We start from the raw sequence: 22,401 nt of genomic DNA, 5'->3' as shown, positions 1-22,401 counted from the left end.
GAGTTCCGAACTTGTGACGTCGGCACTTTGGGCTACTATAGACATTAAGAATGAATATGCTTTCATCCTCCTTACGTTTAGGAATGAGTTCAATAAAGACGTGGTCTATGTCGACTTCTTCAATATCATGTTTAATGACTGTTAGATTTCTGTGAACTAGAATAGCGGTGGTGGAATCCGACCCAGAAGCATTATAGGATTTGTACCCTGCCAATTTTGCGTGGCCTCCCGTCTCCTGAAGGGCAATGATATCAGGGGCCGCCTTACCCCGAAGGAACTGCTGAAGGTTTCCCCGTTTGCGGCGAAACCCACGGCAGTTCCACTGCCAGATCTTGTAGTTAGGAGTGTGAGCCATTTTGAGGTGGAGGGGGTTCAGCGATCGGTTTAGAGATTTCGGATAGGGGTGGACGGTCATAGGGTTTGGATGCCACGCCCTTAAGGGAGCCGGAGGCCGTGGATGTAAATCTCGACTCCCAGCGAAGTACTTTGGCTTCGGTCGCGGCTACCCGAGACTCTAGGTTGGTGCTTCTGGTTTCCAGAGCGTCTAGACGTGCGCTTATTTGTTGCAAGTGGGCACCATTCTCCTGATGTTGCTGAAGCATCTGGTTGGCAAGTTCAGTAATCATATGTTCTAGTTTCTCGAATCTTGGTGATATGTCTGAAGAGTTGTCTGTATGATCTTCTGCCTTACGTTTATGTGGCCTTACGTTTATCTAAAGGCAAAAATTCATGTATAACCTGCACTCCGCCTGTTGGAGCTCCCTTCCCCCACACTTCATGGTCACTATTTTGTATTTTGCTTGTGTTAGTAATTCAATAGTTCAGGCAATCCCTGCCGAGTCTGAATAACCTGTCAGCTACTCTATATCACTTTATATTAGAGGGCATAGTCAAGTCGTTTTTTCTTCAGTCCTCCAACTGCCACCTTCATCTTATAGCTGTGACTGCCTTGTAATCGAACAAATATGGCACATCTATAATGAATATCTCATAATTAAGATATTTTCATGTCAAATGCGACTTCATTATAAAAAGGCTTGACTATATTATACCCCTGTCAAGTGGGCAAGTTAAGTGTACTTACAGAGAGTGTCACTAAGTTTAAGGGCGCATTCCCAAATCTAAACGTCGCAAGTAAAGTGCGCTCACAGAAGAGTGCATTCCGGTCTGAGCGCGTTCACGGAACGTACTTTGCTGTCCGAGTACGTTAGCCTCGCTGCCAGCGGTTTCAATGGGACAAAGCGTAACGCATAAAAAAAAGGGCACAGAAGTTCATTTTAGTTGTTGAACAGCTTTTAACAAAATGATCAGAACAGTACTCGCTCATATTCTTTTCTAGCAGGATCAAATGCTGCTATGTTTTTCTGGATTGGCTAGGCATTCGTCTTTGCCAGCGTTGACTAGCAACACTTTTATAACAAAAAAATCATTTAGTTTCTTGTTGAGAAAAAATAGATTGTTTCTTTTTATTTATAATACAACATAAAACAATCACTTTCTAGATGGTCTTTTTTCTTTCTAATCTTCATTTTTTTAAAAATGCGCTCTTAGCTTGACGCCTCTTTCTTTTTTTACTGTAAGTGCACTCTGTTGGCCCGTTTAGCACCGCATAGACTAAAGTGTCACTCATGGTCCCAAAGGGCACTCCTCGTAAATGCCCTTAACTTGCCCGCTTGACAGGAGTATTAGTCTCATCAAATTATATACTATTATACATAAAAACTATTCTTTCTACTTTTCATGTAAAGGAAATGCAAATGAAATTACGGGACCAGTTGCATCAGCGGTGCCACACATCTATAACTTTGCCTCCACAACCAGCAAAATTTGCCCACGAGTGCAGCAACAAAACAGCCCGTCAAAGTACACCGGTGTTTCCCTCGGCCACCGTACCTGGGCGCTGATGGTCCGCTGGAAGGTCTTGGTGTTGGAATCTTCATTGGAGGTGTTGCTGCTCCACTGAGTGTTGAACTCGGACATAGTCTGCTTCAGCCAGTTCACGGACCACTGCCATGTGGGCGGAGCCTGTAGCAGGTAGTCCTTGGCATGTGTACACCTGCATGTGCAAGTAGCCAACACTAATTAGCATAGCACTCCTACGGTATTTGCTCACTGATTTCATGCATGCTAAATTATTGCTGCTGGTGTTTGCGCAGCGGCTGGACACAGCAGTTGTGAACTTGAAGCTGCCGCGAACGCAAGTGTGGACTTCTATTTCAGCGCATTTAACACTTGATACGCTGTTTAGAGGCATAAATAAACATTTCATTTTTCACAGTCTATTTTACACAATGTCTATTCTTTAGCACAAGAGCTGAATTTGGTTTCGGAGCTACAAAAACGCGTTTTGCAGCTTCCTTTTCTTTTTTTTTTTAAGGGTAGTCTACATATAGTGATGATCGGTTATAACTATCAAATTTTTCATTATTCTTGATATCGTTATAAGTGGACTACACTGTACTGACACGAATAAACTGATTCCTTACCTATGGGCCATGGTGACCAGGAACTTCACACCCTGGTATGATCGCCTGCTGTCATTGTTGTGGTTGGACTTGATGATTTCTGCACAGAATATATTGACGATGTCAGCAAGCATTTGCAATAGCCACTTACACCCCAATTTTTTAAAAATAGATTACGCGACCTCCAACGCTAGGCGTGCGGGAACAGCTGCGGAAGTGAAAACAACTGAAAAAAATAAAATAAATAAGAATAAAGTTGTAAGAGAACGTTGGCATACATCTCAAAGTGGCACAAAGCTACCTTTCCACAATTTACAGATACATTCTGAACCGACTTGGTTACAGCCCTTTTTAATTAACAAAAGTTGTAAAAGAAAGTTGGCATACATCTCAAAGTGGCACGAAGCTACCTTTCTGCAATTTACAGATATATTCTGAACCAACTTGTTTACAGCCCTCTTTAATTAGTTCCTCAGGCGCCCCTGTTAGCTCAGTTGATACAGCAACTGCACTAGAAAGGCGGCAGTTCCGGGTTTCATCCCCAGACCAGGGAAAATGTTATTGTAACTACAATTATATGAACATTATACAGCATTCCTGCCGTTGCTGTTGCTGTGATGTTCCGCATAAAGTGCAAGTGCTACATAAGAATGAGTGGCCTGTGTGCCATATGGCAGCAGGTGTGGGGGCAAGTGGGTGAGGGTGAGCCGAGAAGCACGGTGGCTTCATGCACACTGTCTGCCCGCACGCCTAGCATTGGAGGTCACGTAATCTGAAGTTTCGGAGCTGCGGTAAAACGAGAGTCGGCACGAAGCGTTTGCTCCCCACTGCTGGCACTCCTCACTACACCAGCATTGTAATAGCAACTGCTCGTGGTGATCTAGTGAGATATGCGCATGTTTGCCAGCGCAAATGGGACACTACGCTTCTTTAGTTGGCAAGCGAATGGTTACTGCAATTTATACGACCGATAAAACTATGAACTACAGTCAGCCCTTCGCCTTTTCGGCAATACTATGAGTTTTTTTTTTTTTTGTCAACCGTGTTGCTTTGCTTCTGAAAAAAAAAAAAAAAACTTGGTTTCTTTGTTCGTAAGTGCTCTTTGTAGCTTTGTGCTACTTCTGGGTGGATGCCAATTTTGCCTTGAATAAATTTTCTGGTACTTTGCAGCTTTCTGCAGAATGCATTTGGTTATTCAACTAAAAGAAATACAAAAAAAAGAAAAACCAACTATGCAGGTCCAACGCACATGTTGGAATCTGTGTGAAGTGAAGGTTTCGAGATGTGGTTATTTAATGCGCTAAAGCTGTTAATCTTTTCCACTATGTTTTGCAGCGCAGCGATTAAGTAGCTGTCTGAAACAATGACAAGATGTGGAGACCCTCACCAACTGACATTGATAGGGTACAAGATTTCAAAACCTTAATAGGGCATGTCGACTAAACACTTAAGGGGGTCCAAAACTCTTTTCCAACTAGCCATAGAATGGTCTCACTATTAAACATCGTCTCACGAATCTCATGGAGCAAAATTTTTTCGACCTTCAACTATAAGCGCAGTTATGGCACAGATACCTGGCTTTCTCTCTCTTTTCGTCTCCACTAGCATGCTTGAAGCTACACAGCGGAGAATCCAAGAGGGCAAAGCCCCATCCAAAAATTGAGTGTTGTGGCGGTGAAAGGGCTTGTCGTGGCCCCTCATGGTAGACTTCGCTACACAGCAATCCCACTGTACACGAATAATAGTACATTTCACTTTCACCGGAGTGTGGCCGCTGCAACCGGGAAGTGAACCGGTGACCTTGCGCTCAGCAGCGATACACCACAGTCACGAAAGGCCACCATGGTGGGTCAATTCCTCACAGTGCTAACCAATTTTGCGGACGGAATTCAACATGAGGCACAGAATTGTTGTGTCATTTGCTCTTTTAAAACACACAAACAGAGTGTGCAAATCAATAAAAAATATTTGACAATGAATTGAGGCCTCACCTAGCAGCCCGTCAAACTCGGCCTTATCTTCCCGGGAGCCATCAATGACCAGCTTGATCCTGCTGTACTGCAGAGGGTCGTCTAATTTCTGGAAGTTGGAAACACAGGCTTTTAGTGGGAGCTGTTTGGAACTGCCAGAGCTTTTATTTGACAACTGGTACAACAGGTAGCAGATGCTACAATAAAAAAATTTGCAGACTCCAGCGATTCATCTAGATTTGAACAATTAATTTACTGTGACAGCAGCAAGCTCACACAGTGAACATCTCCCTCTTCTCAAGGAAGCACCTCTCTGCAATGCACACGATGTCGTTCTCGTCATCTATTGGACTGGCCATTGTGGCCTCCGAAGCAACGTACAGGAGCGGTTTACACCATACTTGGAGTCTGCTGTGAGGGGTGCAAAACCGTGCACAAGTTGCCCAGCTCCAAAGTTGCGCGACACCGCAGTGGCTAGTGCATCCAACTCCTTCCTAAAATGTCACATTGTCACAGGGACTTTAATTTGACACCCATACTTAGCTGGCAACACTGCAAAAGCCATGCAAGCAGTGTGCTCATAGGAGTCTCACTATGCGGCTTTCGCAATGACACTGTTTTTGATCAGCGACCTTCTATGCAGAATGACTATATCAGACTTTCCGACGTTAAAGTTTGAAAAATAATAATAGAGAAAATAGTACTACTGAATTCTGGTTTGAAATACTAAACACTGCTTTAGTACTTAAGGTGTGGACCATCTTTTTACAATCATTCACAGCTTCTGTTCTACAGGAACGTTGCAAACAGGCAAACTTCTTTATGTTGACAGCTACAACAATCTGCATCCCACACGGAAATATTTGTGAAGTTTATTCATGAAATATTCACATAACAGCACCACAAAATTTGGCTGCCGTTATACACAGGTTCGGTTAGGCGGGTGGCACGCTGTGGATATGAGCCTGAATAATCAAGCGAGCCTGTAAAATCAGACTCTGAAAATCGGTCGGCAACTGTAATATTTAAATTTTTTTATGTGGATTATGATCCTAAGAAAACGACGACCAGCCACCGTGATCACGAGCTGCATGCACATGCAGACAGAGGCACTGCTGGAACTCATTGAGTGGTGACTTGTCTTTGCCTTTGCTATAGCTTTGGTTCTGTATAGCCCTAATAAACGAGTTCCATTGGCAATGTGTGTGTATAATAATATTGCATGGCTGCATGCAAATAAAGAACCTTAATACCACTAGCACCTATATGACAATCGTAAAAAAAGCTCTAAACACAGGCATTTCGCAATGAAATCGCAAATTTTTGCAGCCATGCAATATTATTATACACACACATTGCCAATGGAACTCGTTTATTAGGGCTATACAGAACCAAAGCTATAGCAAAGGCAAAGACAAGTCACCACTCAATGAGTTCCAGCAGTGCCTCTGTCTGCATGTGCATGCAGCTCGTGATCACGGTGGCTGGTCGCTGTTCTCTTTGAAAAGTATATAAATTAACGGGAAGCATTCCTTGGCTCATCCCAGGGGCACTTTGTGGTTGTAGGCACCTGTCTTATCTCATATTGTAAAAGAAAAGAAAATTCAAGTGTCCGATGGTGGGACTGAATCTCCGAGGACGAGCACAGCAGCTTGACGCTCCAACAGTTAGGCCACAATCACATGCATGATTCTCTTGTCCCTGTGCCAACTAGCCCTTTCAGACGATTGGCACATGCCTCATGTCACATAGCACGTGCACATAGCACATGCTAGTTTCCGTTCAGCCACAGGCTTACCACTTCCTTTCTCTTGCATCATGAGCAGGAGCACGTTAGCTTGTCCAATTTTCGCCTCATGGCAGCTAACGCTTTGAGATGCTGTGTTAGCTGTACTGCCTTCAGCATTAGTCCAGGTCATAACAGAACAGGTTGTAATGTTTCTTCCCAGAGCGAAAAAGAAAAGAGACCCTCCTAACGCCATTGCTGTCATACGGTTGTCGTCATCTTGCTTCTGCTGGCACATACCGGCTCAAGTCAAATGCGACTTCTTGTTTTACACAAACACATTGATCTATCTGGTAACACTTTCAAGAACCCCACAGAACGCTGGATAGCCAGCTACCTACAAAATGCTTCGCATAAAATTGATTCCTACAATATGTGAGATCTGTGTATTTTAAAATAATATATTTTAACCAGAACTCACGGATGTAAGTTTGCATCAAATAATGTATTATTTGTGTACCACTGTGCTTCAATTATGCAACAGACCATGCTTTGGTCGTAAGTGCAGTTGGTGTGTGCTGTGGCTGCTAGTGACAGAAATGTGCCACGCCGCTCATTTGGTGGAAAATATATTCAGATCTCCAACTCCTTGTATGTAATAAATACAACATTTTTGTAAACGTACGAGATCTAATTTTACACCAAAGTACATGATATGTACCTGTAAATTTCAGTCATATGGTCACAAATGCGTACAGTAAGAGAAGTCTCTCTAGCCTTCACAGTGTTGCCTGCTATGTACTATTAAATAGAAATGTTGATGAAGCCTTGCTGTTGCATATCGGAGTATTACAGTGCGAAAGAATGGGACAAAGCAAGAACACAAACGGCAATACCAGAGTATTCTGACTTGATACTCAACAGACTACAGTGGCAGTAGTGGGAAATACTTTTTCTTTGCCACATGAGAAGGTGCCACTTGAGAAGGTGAAGTCGAGTATAAGAAGGCAGCTTGAAGACAATGGGATGATAACTTGGGTAGATGAAAAATTTTTATCATTCATGAAATTTCCTTCAGTTTGTGGCATGGTGCATTGAGAGACGCCCACAGAAGCTGTGGTTGTGTGGGTGACGTGAATAAGTGCATTAACATCAGGCCTTCAGATCTAACCTATGTCAGTTTTTTTGCTTTAGCTGGACTCCCTGGTCTCCAATGCCCCATTGCTAAGCTTAGATGCACTCTTACTACTCGCATGCCCACGCCTCCTGCCATCCAGATGCTGGCTTTCCTGCAAACCTTAGTCGCCTGTTGGCTAAGCCCATTGCATTTGAACAACAAAACAAACTGGAGGGAGGGAGGGGGTGAACAAGGGGTTGATATTCTGAGGTAAGCATGGGTGTGACTACAAGAGGTGCTTTCTCAAAAAGAAGTAAGAAAGCAAACAATACAGCATTTTTTTTTGCAAGACAGATAGTGGGGCTAGTTAGTAGTTAGTGAATTGGCTAGTCAGTCAACTAGCAAGCAAGAGAGGTGGGAAGAGTAGCAGTGCTGTCCTGTGTTCTTTCTTCTACTCATCAGTAGTTCATTTCCCAATTCACCAAGATGAAATCTAGAAGAGTTGACTGTTGGGCTAGTTGGTCGTCCATATTTGAAGTAGTAACTTAGCGCGATAAAAACACGGAAACAAGAAAGGTGGACAAGGACAGGTGCTTGTCCTTGTCCGCCTTTCTTGTTTCCATGTTTTTATCGGGCCAAGTTACTACTTCAAACACCAAGATGAAAACTATGTTGCTGCTGCACAACAGTAGGCTTCTGTGGCTAGTTGGTGATACCGCATAATTAAACAGCACATGATCAAGTAGCGCTGCTGAATCATACTTGTTGCAAATGTGTCAGATGCCGCAACTATTTTTTGCTAATAAGCAATCATCCAAGAAGGTGAAACACGAGAAAAATAGAAAATAGATCAAAGTTACTCACCATCAATTCCAGCAGAAGCTGCGAAAGGTTCTTGAGTTCATTTGATGGAACCAAGGAATACTGAGTCTGAAACAAGATAAGAAGGAATGAAAAAATAAAATATGACACTTTGGCCAAGAAAGGGCTTCATCCGTACAGTATGGTGCATGCTTAAAAAAGGACACCAAGTTCACTCCTCTATTGATTGCAGCTGAGATATGACATGGAGGACTAGGGTCCAGGTACGTGTGTACAGATGTGTGCCTGATGCTTCATATGACACCTATCTTTCCAACAAAATTGAACATCTGCGGCCATGTCTAGGGTGTTACGGATGATAACAAGCTCACATGTTCATTGCAAACGTTCTCTTTGTTACCTCACTCCGTGACTCTTCCCCCACACGGTCCATATGCTGTCCCTCTGCGCACAATAGACGCAACACACAAACTGCCTGCCAGCCGCGTCTTTCTTCCTCTCCCGCCACTGCACTCCCGCCACCTGGTCCTTTCCCTAGCAACTACAGTCAACTGCGTGTGTAGCCTCCGAGAACCGTGCCTTGCCTCGCCTCACTTGGAGCTCTCGGTCTGCTTACGTCACCACGCTTTCCTTACAAGGGTTTAGGCAATTCTGAGTGAACCATGCTGTACATTCTTGAGGGTCTGCTTTATCGGTAGCATAATTTGACAGCACAACCACGGGACAAGGAAAAGGAACATTGAAAGTAAAGACTATGAGCATTTTAAGTGAGACAAGCCTTTGAGCAGTGCTCAATTTGTTTAAACAACTCTTTACAAACTCTGCAAGGGGTCCCAGGGTTATCATGCAAAGAGACCACAAAAGCAGTTCATGCAGCCATCTGCAATACAAGACAAATTCAGTCAGGTACCAGCACGTAAGATGCTCTGATCTCTTGTATCTGACGATCCAGCTTCTGGCGAGGTGGGCTTGTCAATAAGCGATGTCTCCTTTTTTGTGTACGGCCACTGACCAATAATTCGGACTTGACGGGGACTGCCAAAACATGTGAATAATTGGGAGTCGAAAATACCGGATTTGCTCCAAAATAAATTACTCTTTTCCGCAAGTGGACAAAAAAAATTCGCCATATTGAGGGATCGTCATTTTTGGAGGTACCTTCAATTTCGCATGATTACATCACAAGATGCATCAGCGTTTAGGAGCAATGCCATTCTTGGCACAGTACCGAACACGCTATCTTTCGCGTCACTAGCACAAAGTGCATTGGCATCCGCAAGCGATGGCATTCTAGGCCCAGCATACAATTTTTTGCGTGACTAGCGCAAAACATGTCAGTGTCTACGAGCGCGTGACACCGTATTATGCTGAGTGGCAAGCATGCTATCTTATCCTTGTGCGGAAACAATGCCGCTCGCCGGCACATCAGGTGCTAGCCACGTGAAGCATCACGAAAATGAAAGTATTTCTTGAAGGTGATCGTTCATGAATACGGCCCAAGTTTGTCAACGCATGCTGCTGCGAGCACATAAGCTTGCCCTTAGCCTTGACATTGTGCAGCCATTATTTTCTAGCAATGCCTTTTATGCTATTCCTTCCCACGCTTTTCGAGGTTCATCGGTGGTCAGAGCGGTGCTCTGCATGCATTGACGGGATCAGCAGACCATGAAAAGTGGATGATAAGAGCAGCAGAGAATTGAGCAGAAGGTGTCGCTACGAAAGTGCGGCCCGTATCTCAACCACTGTCATGCTGTCTCTACAGATAGATGAAAGCGCAGTCAACACAAGCACAGAATTGTCATTGGCGACTACTAGATCGACAAGGCTTTGCTAGTTTCAGTTCCACAGAGTGCTGGCAACATCCCAAAACAAAAATATCGCTACTTCTGCTTGACTCGGTGGCCATGTTTAGCACACGGTCGTGCAGGCAGAATCAGAATTATCAAACGCCGTACTGTAAGGTGTCTGAAATTTTGGCGTCCTCTTACATTATGTCTATGGGTCTAGTTGCAGTGCTGCGTGACTAACCAAACAATCAAGCATGCTGGCATTATCGGTATCTGAATAATCAGTCGTCAACTGTATAAGGAAGCCTTCAAATATTTCCCAAGCACTACCGGGGCAAAGGAGGCCTCGTGCATCAGCATGCGATCTATGCTACTGCATGAAAAAGAGATATAGAATCTGTCTCGACAGCTCTGCCTCATGTTCCCAACTCCTATATTCGTTTTCTTTGCCACTGTTTTTTTTGGCTTAATAAATTTCAAGTCAAGGAACAACAAACTCGTACAGTTGCTAGATGGCACAACGTGAGTCTCTTTTTACGCTGTGCTTAGTCCAAGCGATGGCCCTAAAACATCTAATCTATGCTGCAGCAACTGGCCCAAGCTTCTACCTCATAGGAATTGAATGTGCATTCGATCCGACTTCGAGTGCCATTGCCGGTTCACCCTGCGAAGAGACACAGTGGCGTTCTGGGATCAGTGGTCCCCATCCATACTACAGCCAAACGAGTAGCCGCTCACCATGATGAGCCGAATGACCAGGTTGGAAAAAGACTCGTTACAGAAGCTGCACTGTACGACCATTTGCACGAGGGTGTCCATGAAGCCTGTGGTCTCCCGGCAGGCGGACACAACCTGCGGCAACAAGACACGCAATGTTAATCCCTTAGGAGGTGTGGCTTAAAGAAAACAACAGTACAAGTCAAACTTGAAGGTAAGATACCTGGATAAAGTGAATTATTCCCTACATCGAACACGCAAAATTTACTGAACGATGTTCACATAAAAATTGCTTCTTTGTGGACTGGACATTGGATATGTTGAACTCTGCCTAAGAACCCAACTCCTGGTGTAGCGCTGTTAGTCTTATACGCACCTCTCGCAGGTACCGGCATGCACCTGGTCCAGACAGTGCTTTGCACACGGCCTCTGGCATTGGGAGAAGATCTGATGGTTGTGGGTATGCCTCCGAAGGCTCTGAAAAAGTATGTATACAGATGGAACATGTTACAACGAATACCTTTACTATGAACTGACCTATACAACGAAGGGGACACTGCCTGCTGTCTTAAATCTGCACTTCGGGCACTACTATATTGAAGGATTTTACGATAAGTGTGCCTGTTTTTAACAAAAGAATTTATGTGTCTGTGCGATTTCTTTGTTGTTGTAACTCTGCATGGAGAACATGGAAGTCTAATCAGTGTCTGAATAACGGAGCCAGGAAAATGACATAGTGGTAGTCTTCCCTCGAAGTGCGGAAAGATGCATTTGATTCCTTGTGCATTGGCTGGGGCATGCAAATGAACACGCTTTCACCCTCGACAACATCAAGTCAGCAATAGTAAATTATTCTGTCAAACAGTGCATGCAAAAAGGAAATAAGATCTCGGGGAAAAAAAAAAGAAAAATCCCTCACCGCAGTAAGCTTTTTCTATTTCAGTGTGCTTTACTGCCTCAGTGATATATCAGGATGTGGCCCTTGTAACGAAGTAATCCGTATAACAACGGACATCAAAGGCCCCACTCACTTTGTTATAAAGGAACTTTACTACGTAAGATAAGAAAGAAAACTAAGGTTCTGCACAAGCAAACAAAGTTCAGTGCTGTGGTGTTGAGGAAATGGTTCGTACCGCAGGTGTGAAGGCAGGTCAGGTCACAGGCAAGGATCAGGTGGATCAGTGTGCTGTGCAGGTAGCCAAACTCGTGGATCTGCGTGTGGCTCCAGCGTCGAGTGAAGGACTCCTGCAAGCAAGCAAACAAACGAACAAGAAAAAAAGTCAGCGTCGGTTTCTGAACATGCAGCGACTAGCTCCACACTCTTTGCTGCCGTTTCGTTAATAAACATCGGCCCTCTGTTGTAGCACGTGGTAGCACCACAGCAAAGTCCAAATAATTGAGTGAGTTCAAGATAGCAGAGACGGAAAAATTTTTCAGCTACTATATTGATTCGGTCCATTTACCCACAGAAATGTTCCCAGAGCATTCCTATAGTACATTCTGGACGTCCAGACCTCTTTGTAACATATACAATTTGTTTATTTTGCTTCAAAATAAGTTCGCCTGTTACAAAATATTATGGTGGTGTGAAATTCAAGTGCCAAGAAGAGTAATAGTAGAAGAGAAAAAATATTAGTCCAGTGAGACAATAATGTTGTTAGAGGTAATGAACCAGTTACAAGAGGCTTGGGCACTCAGCTGCTCACAGACTACACGCGGGCAACTTTCAGTGGCAATAAAGTGGAAAGTGACGGGGACAAATCTTCTGCGAGTCCCCGTACGTTAATGCGCCAAGTATTCCAGCAGCCTTTGACAGTGCTTTCGCCCCAGGTGACGCATTTGCCCAAATGCAGAAGATGAAAGCAGGAAAATAAGCCAAATTTCATACTCGGTGGTGTAAACTTTTTCTTACGTTCCAGGTGCCAATCACATATTTAAAGTTTCCTTTTCCCCAGCCGAAAGCCAAAAGCAACATGAATGAGAATGTGGGACATTTTCCACGAATGCACGTACTTACATGCATTTTGCCTTTTCCCTATCATCGCCACAGAAAGTTGTCTGCAAGTATAGGCGAACATTGTCCTCTTCTTGTATGCGCAGTCCACAGTAACACAGCAGTAATTTTTAGACGCGAATACACAGCCCACGGCTCATTTGATGGGGAAAAAAGAAAAAAGGAGAGAGGGGGAAGACTATGCGGGAGCATACCTCTGAATCCATGTTGGCCCCAAGAGGTCCAAGAAGAAATGCCATCAGCTTCTCAAAGGCCCCCAGCTTGAACAGGTGCTGGCATGCCTTGGAACCCTGCATAAAACAGAGAGCGGATGCTCTTACAACAACAGGGCTAAGCTGAGTCGAAGTTCTGGGGACACTTCTTGCATATGTTCACCTTTGCAACGCGACTCTCATGCCTCCTTATGTTAGACTACCCTGTATGACACACACTGGATGATGGAAGCCAGAGTGGTAGTTGGCAAGCTATGACAAGAGATTACGCATGCACTCCTATGCTAGCCGTACCTAACAGCATGGATAGTTATGGCCTGAGAGGAAGCTTTGGGACGTGGGTGCACAGCCCACGTCCCAATTACCATGCGCTCAGTGGTGCGCATAGAGGTACTAACTCTGGAAGACGTCCCGTTTAGTTTGGGGACATGGCATCAGCGAACAGATGACATTGATGAACATGACAGCATATATGCGCTTTGGTTTGCTGATCTACACCTGCAAAAGGCTTTTTGAAAATGCAGCACATCTGCGGGTTGCACGAGACAGGATGTGTGCTCAGGGGCGTGTGCAGGCTAGGACATCTGCACCCGTCAGACATGAATGCTCACGCTGGCATGCGTCACCATGCATTTGGAGTCTCTCAACAGACAAAGACCAATTAGAGCATACAGCTGCTTGAGCATCTCGCCGGCCAGGGGGTTCACTGGGGTGATGTTGCGACCTATTGTGGCAGCTACACAGCTACAGCACGGTGCAGGCGAGCTTTGTCCTTCAGGAGCTAAAACTGTGTCATGTAAAGAAGCGCTTTATTTTGTTTGCACTGATTTGCCTACCCCAAAAAGAAAGTGAATGCCTTTAAAGGCTTGATAGGCATTTATAAGAGCCCACAATGAAGCTCTGCATGAAACAATGTCTGCCAAGGCATCTAGCCAGAGTGAATGCGTGCTGGCGTGCATCCTTTGTGAATGCTAACCACCATTCCTAGCAAGGCGGAGCAAGCACATAGGCATGTAGGAGTGAGCAAGCGTGCGCTGGCAAGCATACGTGTAGACCGGGCTTTATGCCTCAGAGTAGGGCCTGAGAAAACATCAACTCGCTACCCCTGCTTGGTCAGTTGAACTTGCTTTATAACTCAACGCAGTCTCATCGAAAAGCCAATCCTTGTATTGTGTCTAGCTGGTGCTGCGCAACAGTCATCGACAATGACAACATGCGTCTTTAGCAATCCGAGCTTCGAAGGCAAACAAGGGAATGACGCCCACTGAACTGTCTCAAGTTGTAGAGAAGAAGTAGTGCTGTGGAGTGATCACCGACAATAACTTTTGTGTTTTCATGCATATCACCACGCGGTGATGTCATATGAGCAGGGTATAAAAAGACCCAATGCACATTCTTTGAAATAACAAATTAAATAAACACAAACTTTATTCTGTTGTTTAATTGGCGCATGGCTAGTGACATATCAGCTGGCACTACTGTTTCCAAAAGCAATAAACTCCTTTTCTTGTATGTTTGCACTGGGTATTCATTCGAGTCATCATCCTGGACTGTCCAAAACTGTCAGAGGAGCTTCACTGCAAACACTCATTGGATAAAACCAGAGCGTTGGGCAGTCCTGGGCAATGCAGGACAACAAATCAAAGACATACTACACACAAGCCTCAATATAACGAATGTGAGCATAATAAGATATCACATATAATGAAGTGAATCCAAAGGTTCTGCACTAATATCAGTGTGAAAATATGACATGCTTATTAATGAAAAATGAATAACAAAGGTAATTTTACGTTGGATGCGACTGCGTAATAACAAAGTTCGACAGTACTGTGCTGTTATTTCATTTTTTCCTAAAGGCTTATCATTAACCAAACCATTTCACTGTGCACATTGCTACACTGGCTTGTTCAGACAAACAAAGTTAACATTCATTTCTGCTCACAAGTTGTGCATAGTTGCTTAGGAGGCCAAAGTACTGTGATGAGTGCCAGCAGTTGTCGGCCACATCCTGGTCCAGCAGGTTGATCAGGCAGGCGCCCACAATGTCCAGGTCAAGACAACTCTGCACATCACATGAACACAAATTGTTACTAAAACCTGTCATGCTTTTCCAGAAGAGAGAAGATACAGGATAAATCCAGTAATCATTAAGGAGAAAAGTCTGCTACAAGAACACTTGCTGGCACAAGTCTCCTTATCCCTTTGTTTAAAGTAGCAACATGGAGTGCGGGGCACTGAGGGTAAGCACTAATTGCAGCAGAAACAACAGAAGTTGTACATGAAAAAGGTAAAGAGCCTGTCACAATTACAGCATGGGGCATAACAAAGTACAGTAAGAGAGGAGCACACAACAGGCATTGAACTGTCAAATCAATATTTATGGGAAACGATAATATACCTTGCCAGCTGTACATACTGAAATGAGTGACATACAACAGGAAGCCAATGCGTAAAGCTAAAAATAAACCTACAGTAGAATTTTGTTCATACATCTTCAAAAAAAGGGTGAGAAAAAACGTACGAACTCGGCAAACATACGATCTGAAGTAATTAAAAGAATTTGACAGACTCAACTATTGTTTACATCAACATATGCGAAGTGCTGCGTAGATCGTCGCAGCATGAGACGTGTTATGTTCTCTTCCTGTTGTGTGGTGTTTAAAGAGAGTGACGGGAAACTGAAACAAAATCAAGCTGGTGGGCAACGCCGGATACCGCCGAAGTAAAACGTCATGCCCACATCGCACTGCCTGCAGCAGGGAACGGCGGTGCGTTTGGATTATCGGCTACTAAAAGTGTGCAGTACGCTACCAATGGCACTATGCGCCATGCGCTGTAGAACAGATAAGTGAAGAAGCTTATCGCAATAGGTTTGGCGGCAACAGCTGTGAATTTGGCATGCGACGACCCGGGAAGAGATTTGCTGGTGCCGGAATAAGAAAGTATGCGTGCCGTCATTTTCACGAGAGACAGGTGGCTATATACTGTGCTTGATCTCGCGCGCTTCGCTCCTTTTCTTGTTCACATGTGATCTAGTAGATGGAAAACGTATACTATGATCACAGTGTGCAACAGGGAAGGGTGGCGCGTTTTGCTTAGTGCCTATTAAAAGCGTGCACTAAGCTTCTGACGGCATCATGCGCTGCGAAAAAGATAGATGAAGATGCTTATCGCGGTAGGATTGTTGGTGGTAGCTGTGAATGCCGCGTGCAATGACCCCAGAGAAGATTTGCTGGTACCGAAATCAGAAACTGAGTGCGAGCCACCACTTTCACGTGAGACGGGCGGGCGAGTATTGCGGTGAAGCTGCCGCATTGGGCAGCTATATACTGTTCTCGATTGCACGCGCCTTGCACATTTTCTTGCTTACACGGGATCTAGTGGCCGGAAAACGTATCATATGATCGCAGACTGGTCACGTACTAAACATTGGTGCTGAAAATTCGTGTTTTCCAGGAACATATAAAGCAGTAGAAAATAAGCGTAACTCTAAGGTCATTTTTTGTGCCCTCAATTGCGAACGTTGGCACCGGGAAAACGCACATAATTGGAACATACCAACAACGTTCTACTGTACTCATCTAAATTGCTCAACATAAATGTCCCGACTTTAAGTGCCACGGCACAACTACAATAAAAGGACTGCACAACCGTTACAGCTACCAAGCTTAGTGCACTCACCCCTTCAAGCTTGTGGCAAAAGACCAATGCCTTCTCCAGGATCTGGGCAAATGTGTGCCTGACTTCTTTGTTGAGGCACTCCAGAAGGTACAGCCTGAATGGGTGACAAGGGTGTGACAAGGACATTGTGTAACGTGTGACAAAGACACATTCTTTGGTAAACCAGAAAGACACATTCTGTAAGTAATTATGCAGCCCAGCTACCCTTATGTGATTGGTGTTGAAGATTTTAAGCGCAGAATGCTTCAATTGGCCACCTGTAACACTTGTCAGCAAAGCTAGAGCACGTCTTGCATATACTCAAGTATGCCATGTGACAAATATTTTACTATCAGAGTGCATTGCAATCTCAAATATAGAGTCATCCGAAAGCAAACACTGTCCCTCACTACACAAGTACCTATTTAGGGTTTCCTACAAAAGTACCTGGAGCGAAATGTGGCGTCACCTTCAATGCTACCGAAAAGCATTGGGAATGCTAGGACATGGATGATTTGGCTTGTCCTGAACTTTGCCTGGACCTTACACAGTGCTCCAGTGCACACTAACCCATTGTGACCACAGAACAACGGCTGCCAGTCGCGTCTTCAAAGTGACCTGGCTCACCAATAGAGGTGCCAATTGAAAGCTCGCTTTGTCCAGCATTCCCATGCATGCTTTGACGCTGCAGCACGCACTTTTCCTCATAGGCAATTACTGAAAACTCTATGCCCATACTGCTAGTGTTTTACTTCTCGCACGTTGGAAGCCAGGAGTTTCCACCAGTATGGATGACAATCTCCATAGTACAAAAGATCAAGCCTTAACATTTCTGTTTGCGTACATAGGCCAAGTCATTCATTGATTGGTGGGTTGTAACATCCCAAGCTGCTGTAAAACACCCTGGATTCAGTTCTGACCACTTAAAGTCCCTTTAACACATACATAATTCTTGAGAGAGAGAGAGAGAGAAGCGTTTATTAGACGAAACAGTGTCCCGAGCGAGGCCGGGTATCACCCTAAGGTGGGAGGGCTCCTTAGTCCAGGAACCCTCTGGCTTCGACTGCCCTCTTAGCCCTGGCGACGAGTTGTCGTTGGTCTTCCAGGTCCCCGAGGGTTAGCTTGGCCTCCCACGTTTCGAACAGGTCGTTTGCCTGCGTTTCTAGTTGCATTTCGCTGCCTTCCTGCCACGGGCATTCCAGGAGCAAGTGTGCCAGAGTGTCGGGTACGTTGCACAGTGGGCAGAGGTAGCCGTCGAGTGTCGGGTAGAGGCGATGCATCATCGTTCCGTGCGTGTATGTGTTACTTTGCAGGCGTCTAAGGATTAGGCTTTCTTCTCTGTCGAGTTTAGGGTGCGGTGGAGGGTACACTCGACGCTCGAGCCTGTAATGCTGCAATATGGCCGAATAGAATTCTTGACACAAGTGTTTTTTGCATTCTATGCCCGTTGAATTGTGGCTACTGAAGCCAGCAATAAGACGTACACTTGGGCATCGAACCTAAGACTTAAGCCACCGTGATGGGTTTCAGTGGGGCTGCTATCATCACACTGTCGAATCTGCCAAGTTGTTCTCTCTGATTGCCTTAAAATTCCAACATGGCAGAATACGAGTCCCCAAAATAGCACCCCAGGAGGTCAGCCAGCAAGAGTAGGCTCCAAGGATGGACCGTGATAATGTAATTGCAGCGCCATTGTCATTGGCACCCACTATCATCATGCATCATAATCACCGCCAAGAGTCTTGGCAGCTCGAGTTGCAAGCCACTAGCATAGAAAGAACACACTCTTGTTCTTGGCTAACCTGGACGCTGTAGCCGCCGCTCCGCTTGCTGCTCTGTCTTTCCGAAACAATGTAGGGATAATAGCACGCTGCAAAGGCTGCCGTCACATTGTCTTACAGAATGGATCTGCTGAACTAAGAGGTTGCAAGACTGGCATTCTCAACTACTCGAGCGCTTCTAGTAGGGAAATGGGTCGAAGCTTCTGGGGAGGACAATTTAAGCATACAACAGAAATGAGTTGACTATACTTACTTGACTACACTTTGACCAGCATTGGCAATGTACTTGAGGAGCCACGATGCAGCAGCCTCGCTCAGCGACATGATGGTCTCGATGCACTTGACCCACTCGCCAACCACAGAGCTGACGGTTGCAAACAGAAAAAAAAAAGTTTGAAGAACAAAAAGCCATATTGCTTAGTCCTTTTGCAAATCCTCATTATAATATGAACAGAAGGTTGCCTTGAGTTATAAATGACTTTACCATAACCAAGGAGTCACTGCTATGCTAAGAAGCTACTAATACAGAACAGTCATCGATGGCACCATTATAAAGTAGCAAAAGGCAGTTTACTTATGATAGTCTTTTTTATCTTCACATATGAAACCAGCTCCTACATATAAATAACACCTTTAATTAGAATACTGGCAAAAGAGAAAAAAAAATGTATCAGTGCACATAAGTGACAGATGCACACAAATGAAAGTTAATATGTGTGCAAAGCAATTCTGCACAATTACTTAATCTTCACAAATTTGGCACAAATAATAATTTTTGAATATTTGGGGACTACTTCCACACCCAGAAAACATCCCACCTTATGTACTTGGAACCATGGCCTTTATTTAAAGTGAAATTTTCAGAGTTTCATGATTTAAGCTGTGCCAAGCTCAACCACTGGGCAAGATTTCCTATGCAGTGGTTGCGCAGCACATAAGCAAGCAGCAAACTTGGAAAAGCAAACAGTAGAAGCAACACACCTTTCTTTTAGATCACGGTGACTTTGCTGTTGCGGATTTTACCTGCTTCAGAAATATTTTTGCATCAACGCAAGTACCCCTATGGAATCCTTTCACCATCAAAAGACTCCCGACGAAGATTGAGAGAACGACCAGCGTAACTTTTTCACAAACATAACTTATTTTTCGTAAGTAATCATGAAACATTCGTAAAATTATTTAGTGGACTTCGTGAAAAGATTCAGGAGTTGCCAGGTAGGAATATGACACAATTACAAGAAAACCTTTAGGGGTAACTTCCACATTGGAAAATCAGCTTTTCTCATGTGTGAAATAATGTTCTTCGTATGAAGTGAAATGTTCAAAATTTTCTGTTTTCAACTGTACCGGATAATGACGTAGAATGAGCTTGGCATGTTCATTATTGAATAAATGTTGTTTTCATTTTGTGAACACTGTCCTCACTTTCTTGTTCGGCCTATATTCAAGGTAAGTTTTCTTTTCCCTGACTTCAGAATTTCGGGGATTGGCTTAGAATCGGGGCTGGCATAGATTCAAGTAAATACGACATGTAATGATATGCTCACAAATATTTCTAAAAAATTTAATGAGGAAATTTAAATAAAAATTAGGGCTTGTGCAAATTATTTGTTTTAATTATGATAATTAGACAATGTGGCCCCTTTGCCACTGTCAAATTTTCTTGAAAACACATCTAGTGAACATTACATCCGATTTATTAAGATCTTGAATTTCTGCATCATCAAAAAAAAAAAAAAACCACAAGCCTTTTCACTCGTTCCGCCATTTGAGAAAACCAGTGATACAAGCAAGACCGACAGTTGATAAGCTTTGTCGTGCCATCTGTTGCACAAAAACAAAATCTACCATAAAATTTTAGTTTAGTCAACTTCTACAAAAATGGCGCAACCAGTCTAAGGACGCTTTATGTTCACAAATTATCTGTGCACCTTTAGCTTCTGTACGTTTCTTTAAATGTACGAAGAAAAACTTAATACTAAATCATATCAAGCCAAACTCTCGGGCAAGGTCAGGGGTGTGCACCGGCACCCAGACAAGTGGTATACTTGGGCATGGCACTTCAAGGGTTAGAAAAATGACAACAAGTTTGACGATTGCACCCCGTAAATGTAGAACATGAAGATCGTTCTCTACCAGGTGTCATACCTGTCCTTCTTCTTGTACTTGAGGTAGGTGTTGAGGAAGAAGTTCACTGCCAGGTTGAGGCTTTGCACCATGAGCTGCTCATAGTCTGGGTGACGCATGTTGTCCTGAAAAAGGCATGCGGTTGAAAACTTTACCAAAAGCACCCAACTCACTCGGGCACTGTGCGCTTTTCCAGCTAGTCTATGCTCCGGGCAAAACACAGCTGGTAATTACAGCTGTTGTCCATGAATTGTTAAGTGTAAACATCTTTGACACATATTTGTCTAGCTGGGTGGGCAATGTTAGAGGTGAAAACTGCTCCAGCCAAACGTAAAAAAGATCCAACATTTCGGAACCAGTTCGGTCCTTTCATCACGGGGTGACTAAAGCGGCCAAAGAAGCAGCACTCTTTAGGTTTCTGCCTTCTTTGTGTTGATTCATCCTCTCTGTAGCATCGCTAAGGCTGTGGTCATAACAAGGGAGGAGTATCCCCAACGACTGGTTGATTTTGCTGGGAGTGTTCTGAATGCGCCACGACCAATATCATCCACCATGAAAACCGTGGCACGGAATGAAAATGTAAACGCTGCTACAAAATCATGGCTGGTGTCTTGACCATTGTCATGCTGTCGCTACAGATAGACGAAAGTAGTCAATGCATACACTGAATCTTCATAAGCGACTACTAAATTGACTAGGCTTCACCAGTTTTGGTTTCAAGGATGTGCCAAAGACATGGCTGACGAATATGCTGGTGACGTATCAAAATAAAAATATTAGTATTGTTGCTCAACTTGGTGGCCAAATTATTAGCACACGGTTGTGCAGCCGAAGTCCGAATTATCGCATGGTGTGCTGTAAGGTGTCCAAAATTTGTCATTTTTATACATTCCCACTATGAGGCTAGCGGCGGTGACACGGAGCTGTCCTAATAATCAAGCACGTCTAAATTATAAGTCAGCGACTGTGTGTCATCGGAGTGTACGCTAAACGCCTTCAAGAAAGCGAAGGCCTTCATGGCCTATTTGACAGTTCAACAAGGACAAAGAAACCTTCCATGAATTAAAGTAGCAGTACAGGGACTGCCGCGTTGTTTCTGTTGCTCGTCAAATAATCGCAACGATAGGGTACACCCACCAGGTTAATGGAGGTGAGGGCAGCCACGAAGTCGAAGTAGTGCGTGTTGTAGACGTCCCGGTTGCGGGCAAACAGGAGGTTCTGCTCGCGCACCTGCTGCCCGATGTGCGGGGGCATGTGAGACGGGAACCAGCCCTGTCGCTCCCCGTGGTCCACCAGCCGGGTCAGCTGACTCAGGCTGTCTCCGCGCTGACGGGCTGTGCCAGCCGCCGACGACGCACTGGGCGTGCGACGTACTGCTGACCTGTGGGCATGACAGAAGTCTTTACTTCATGTAATTAATGAACAAGCGACAATGAAAGAAACATCCCAGATGCTCTGTTGCCAATCATTTCTGGTCATGCAAATTGGTGTTCCCCGCGCCTGCTTGTGCCCACTGTCACCTTGGTAAGCTGATGCCAAGGTGTGCTGATAAAGTCGTGTCAGGTAAAATGTCCCAATAATGGCGTGAGAAGTAATCGTGGACATATACCACCTTGTTTTCAGTCATTTCGTCGGGCCAAAATTTTGAAAGCTGTCCCAGTGGTTGATATTTTTCATCAATGTCCTGACGGCGAGCAGAGGGACATCTGTGCACAATGTGCCTTTCACACGCTGATGAAAATTTGCACTGACAAGGAGTGATCTTGCATCCTCTTGTAATTTACAAACGCCCCTACTCCGTTTGAACGTCAGGTGCCGATCAGTGCGAAAGAATGTGCTTTCAGGTAATGTGTGCAATTTGGAGGGAAAAGGGCAACTTGATAGAAAACATTATTTATTTACGAGCCTATTGACATGTCGTTGCCCCCTGGCTTTTCACTGCCAATAGCTGCCTCAGACAGTGTAAGACACTGAGCTACTCCAGTGCACATGTGTAGTGT

At 44.4% G+C, this 22,401-nt stretch overlaps 1 protein-coding gene across 2 annotated transcripts in view; it reads right to left on the bottom strand.

Annotated features, from left to right (window-relative positions):
- The window catches only part of LOC135908560 (ubiquitin carboxyl-terminal hydrolase 24-like), a 116,963-nt gene that overhangs the window by 10,351 nt on the left and 84,211 nt on the right, over positions 1 to 22,401 (bottom strand). For both annotated transcript variants that reach the window (XM_070526430.1, XM_065440347.2), the window contains exons 43-55: positions 21,539 to 21,782; positions 20,423 to 20,526; positions 18,528 to 18,638; positions 16,515 to 16,608; positions 14,776 to 14,895; positions 12,813 to 12,908; positions 11,738 to 11,849; positions 10,981 to 11,081; positions 10,626 to 10,739; positions 8,143 to 8,208; positions 4,457 to 4,544; positions 2,487 to 2,565; positions 1,894 to 2,056 (exon numbers count right to left, since the gene is read on the bottom strand). In XM_070526430.1, coding sequence (XP_070382531.1) covers positions 1,894 to 2,056; positions 2,487 to 2,565; positions 4,457 to 4,544; positions 8,143 to 8,208; positions 10,626 to 10,739; positions 10,981 to 11,081; positions 11,738 to 11,849; positions 12,813 to 12,908; positions 14,776 to 14,895; positions 16,515 to 16,608; positions 18,528 to 18,638; positions 20,423 to 20,526; positions 21,539 to 21,782 — 1,492 coding nt within the window. The remainder of the gene's footprint in view (positions 1 to 1,893; positions 2,057 to 2,486; positions 2,566 to 4,456; positions 4,545 to 8,142; positions 8,209 to 10,625; positions 10,740 to 10,980; positions 11,082 to 11,737; positions 11,850 to 12,812; positions 12,909 to 14,775; positions 14,896 to 16,514; positions 16,609 to 18,527; positions 18,639 to 20,422; positions 20,527 to 21,538; positions 21,783 to 22,401) is intronic.

This window comes from Dermacentor albipictus, chromosome 9, assembly GCF_038994185.2.
Source record: "Dermacentor albipictus isolate Rhodes 1998 colony chromosome 9, USDA_Dalb.pri_finalv2, whole genome shotgun sequence".
Classification (NCBI taxonomy): domain Eukaryota; kingdom Metazoa; phylum Arthropoda; class Arachnida; order Ixodida; family Ixodidae; genus Dermacentor; species Dermacentor albipictus.
Note: the sequence above shows the minus strand (reverse complement) of the source record. Positions and strands in the feature narration are given on the sequence as shown.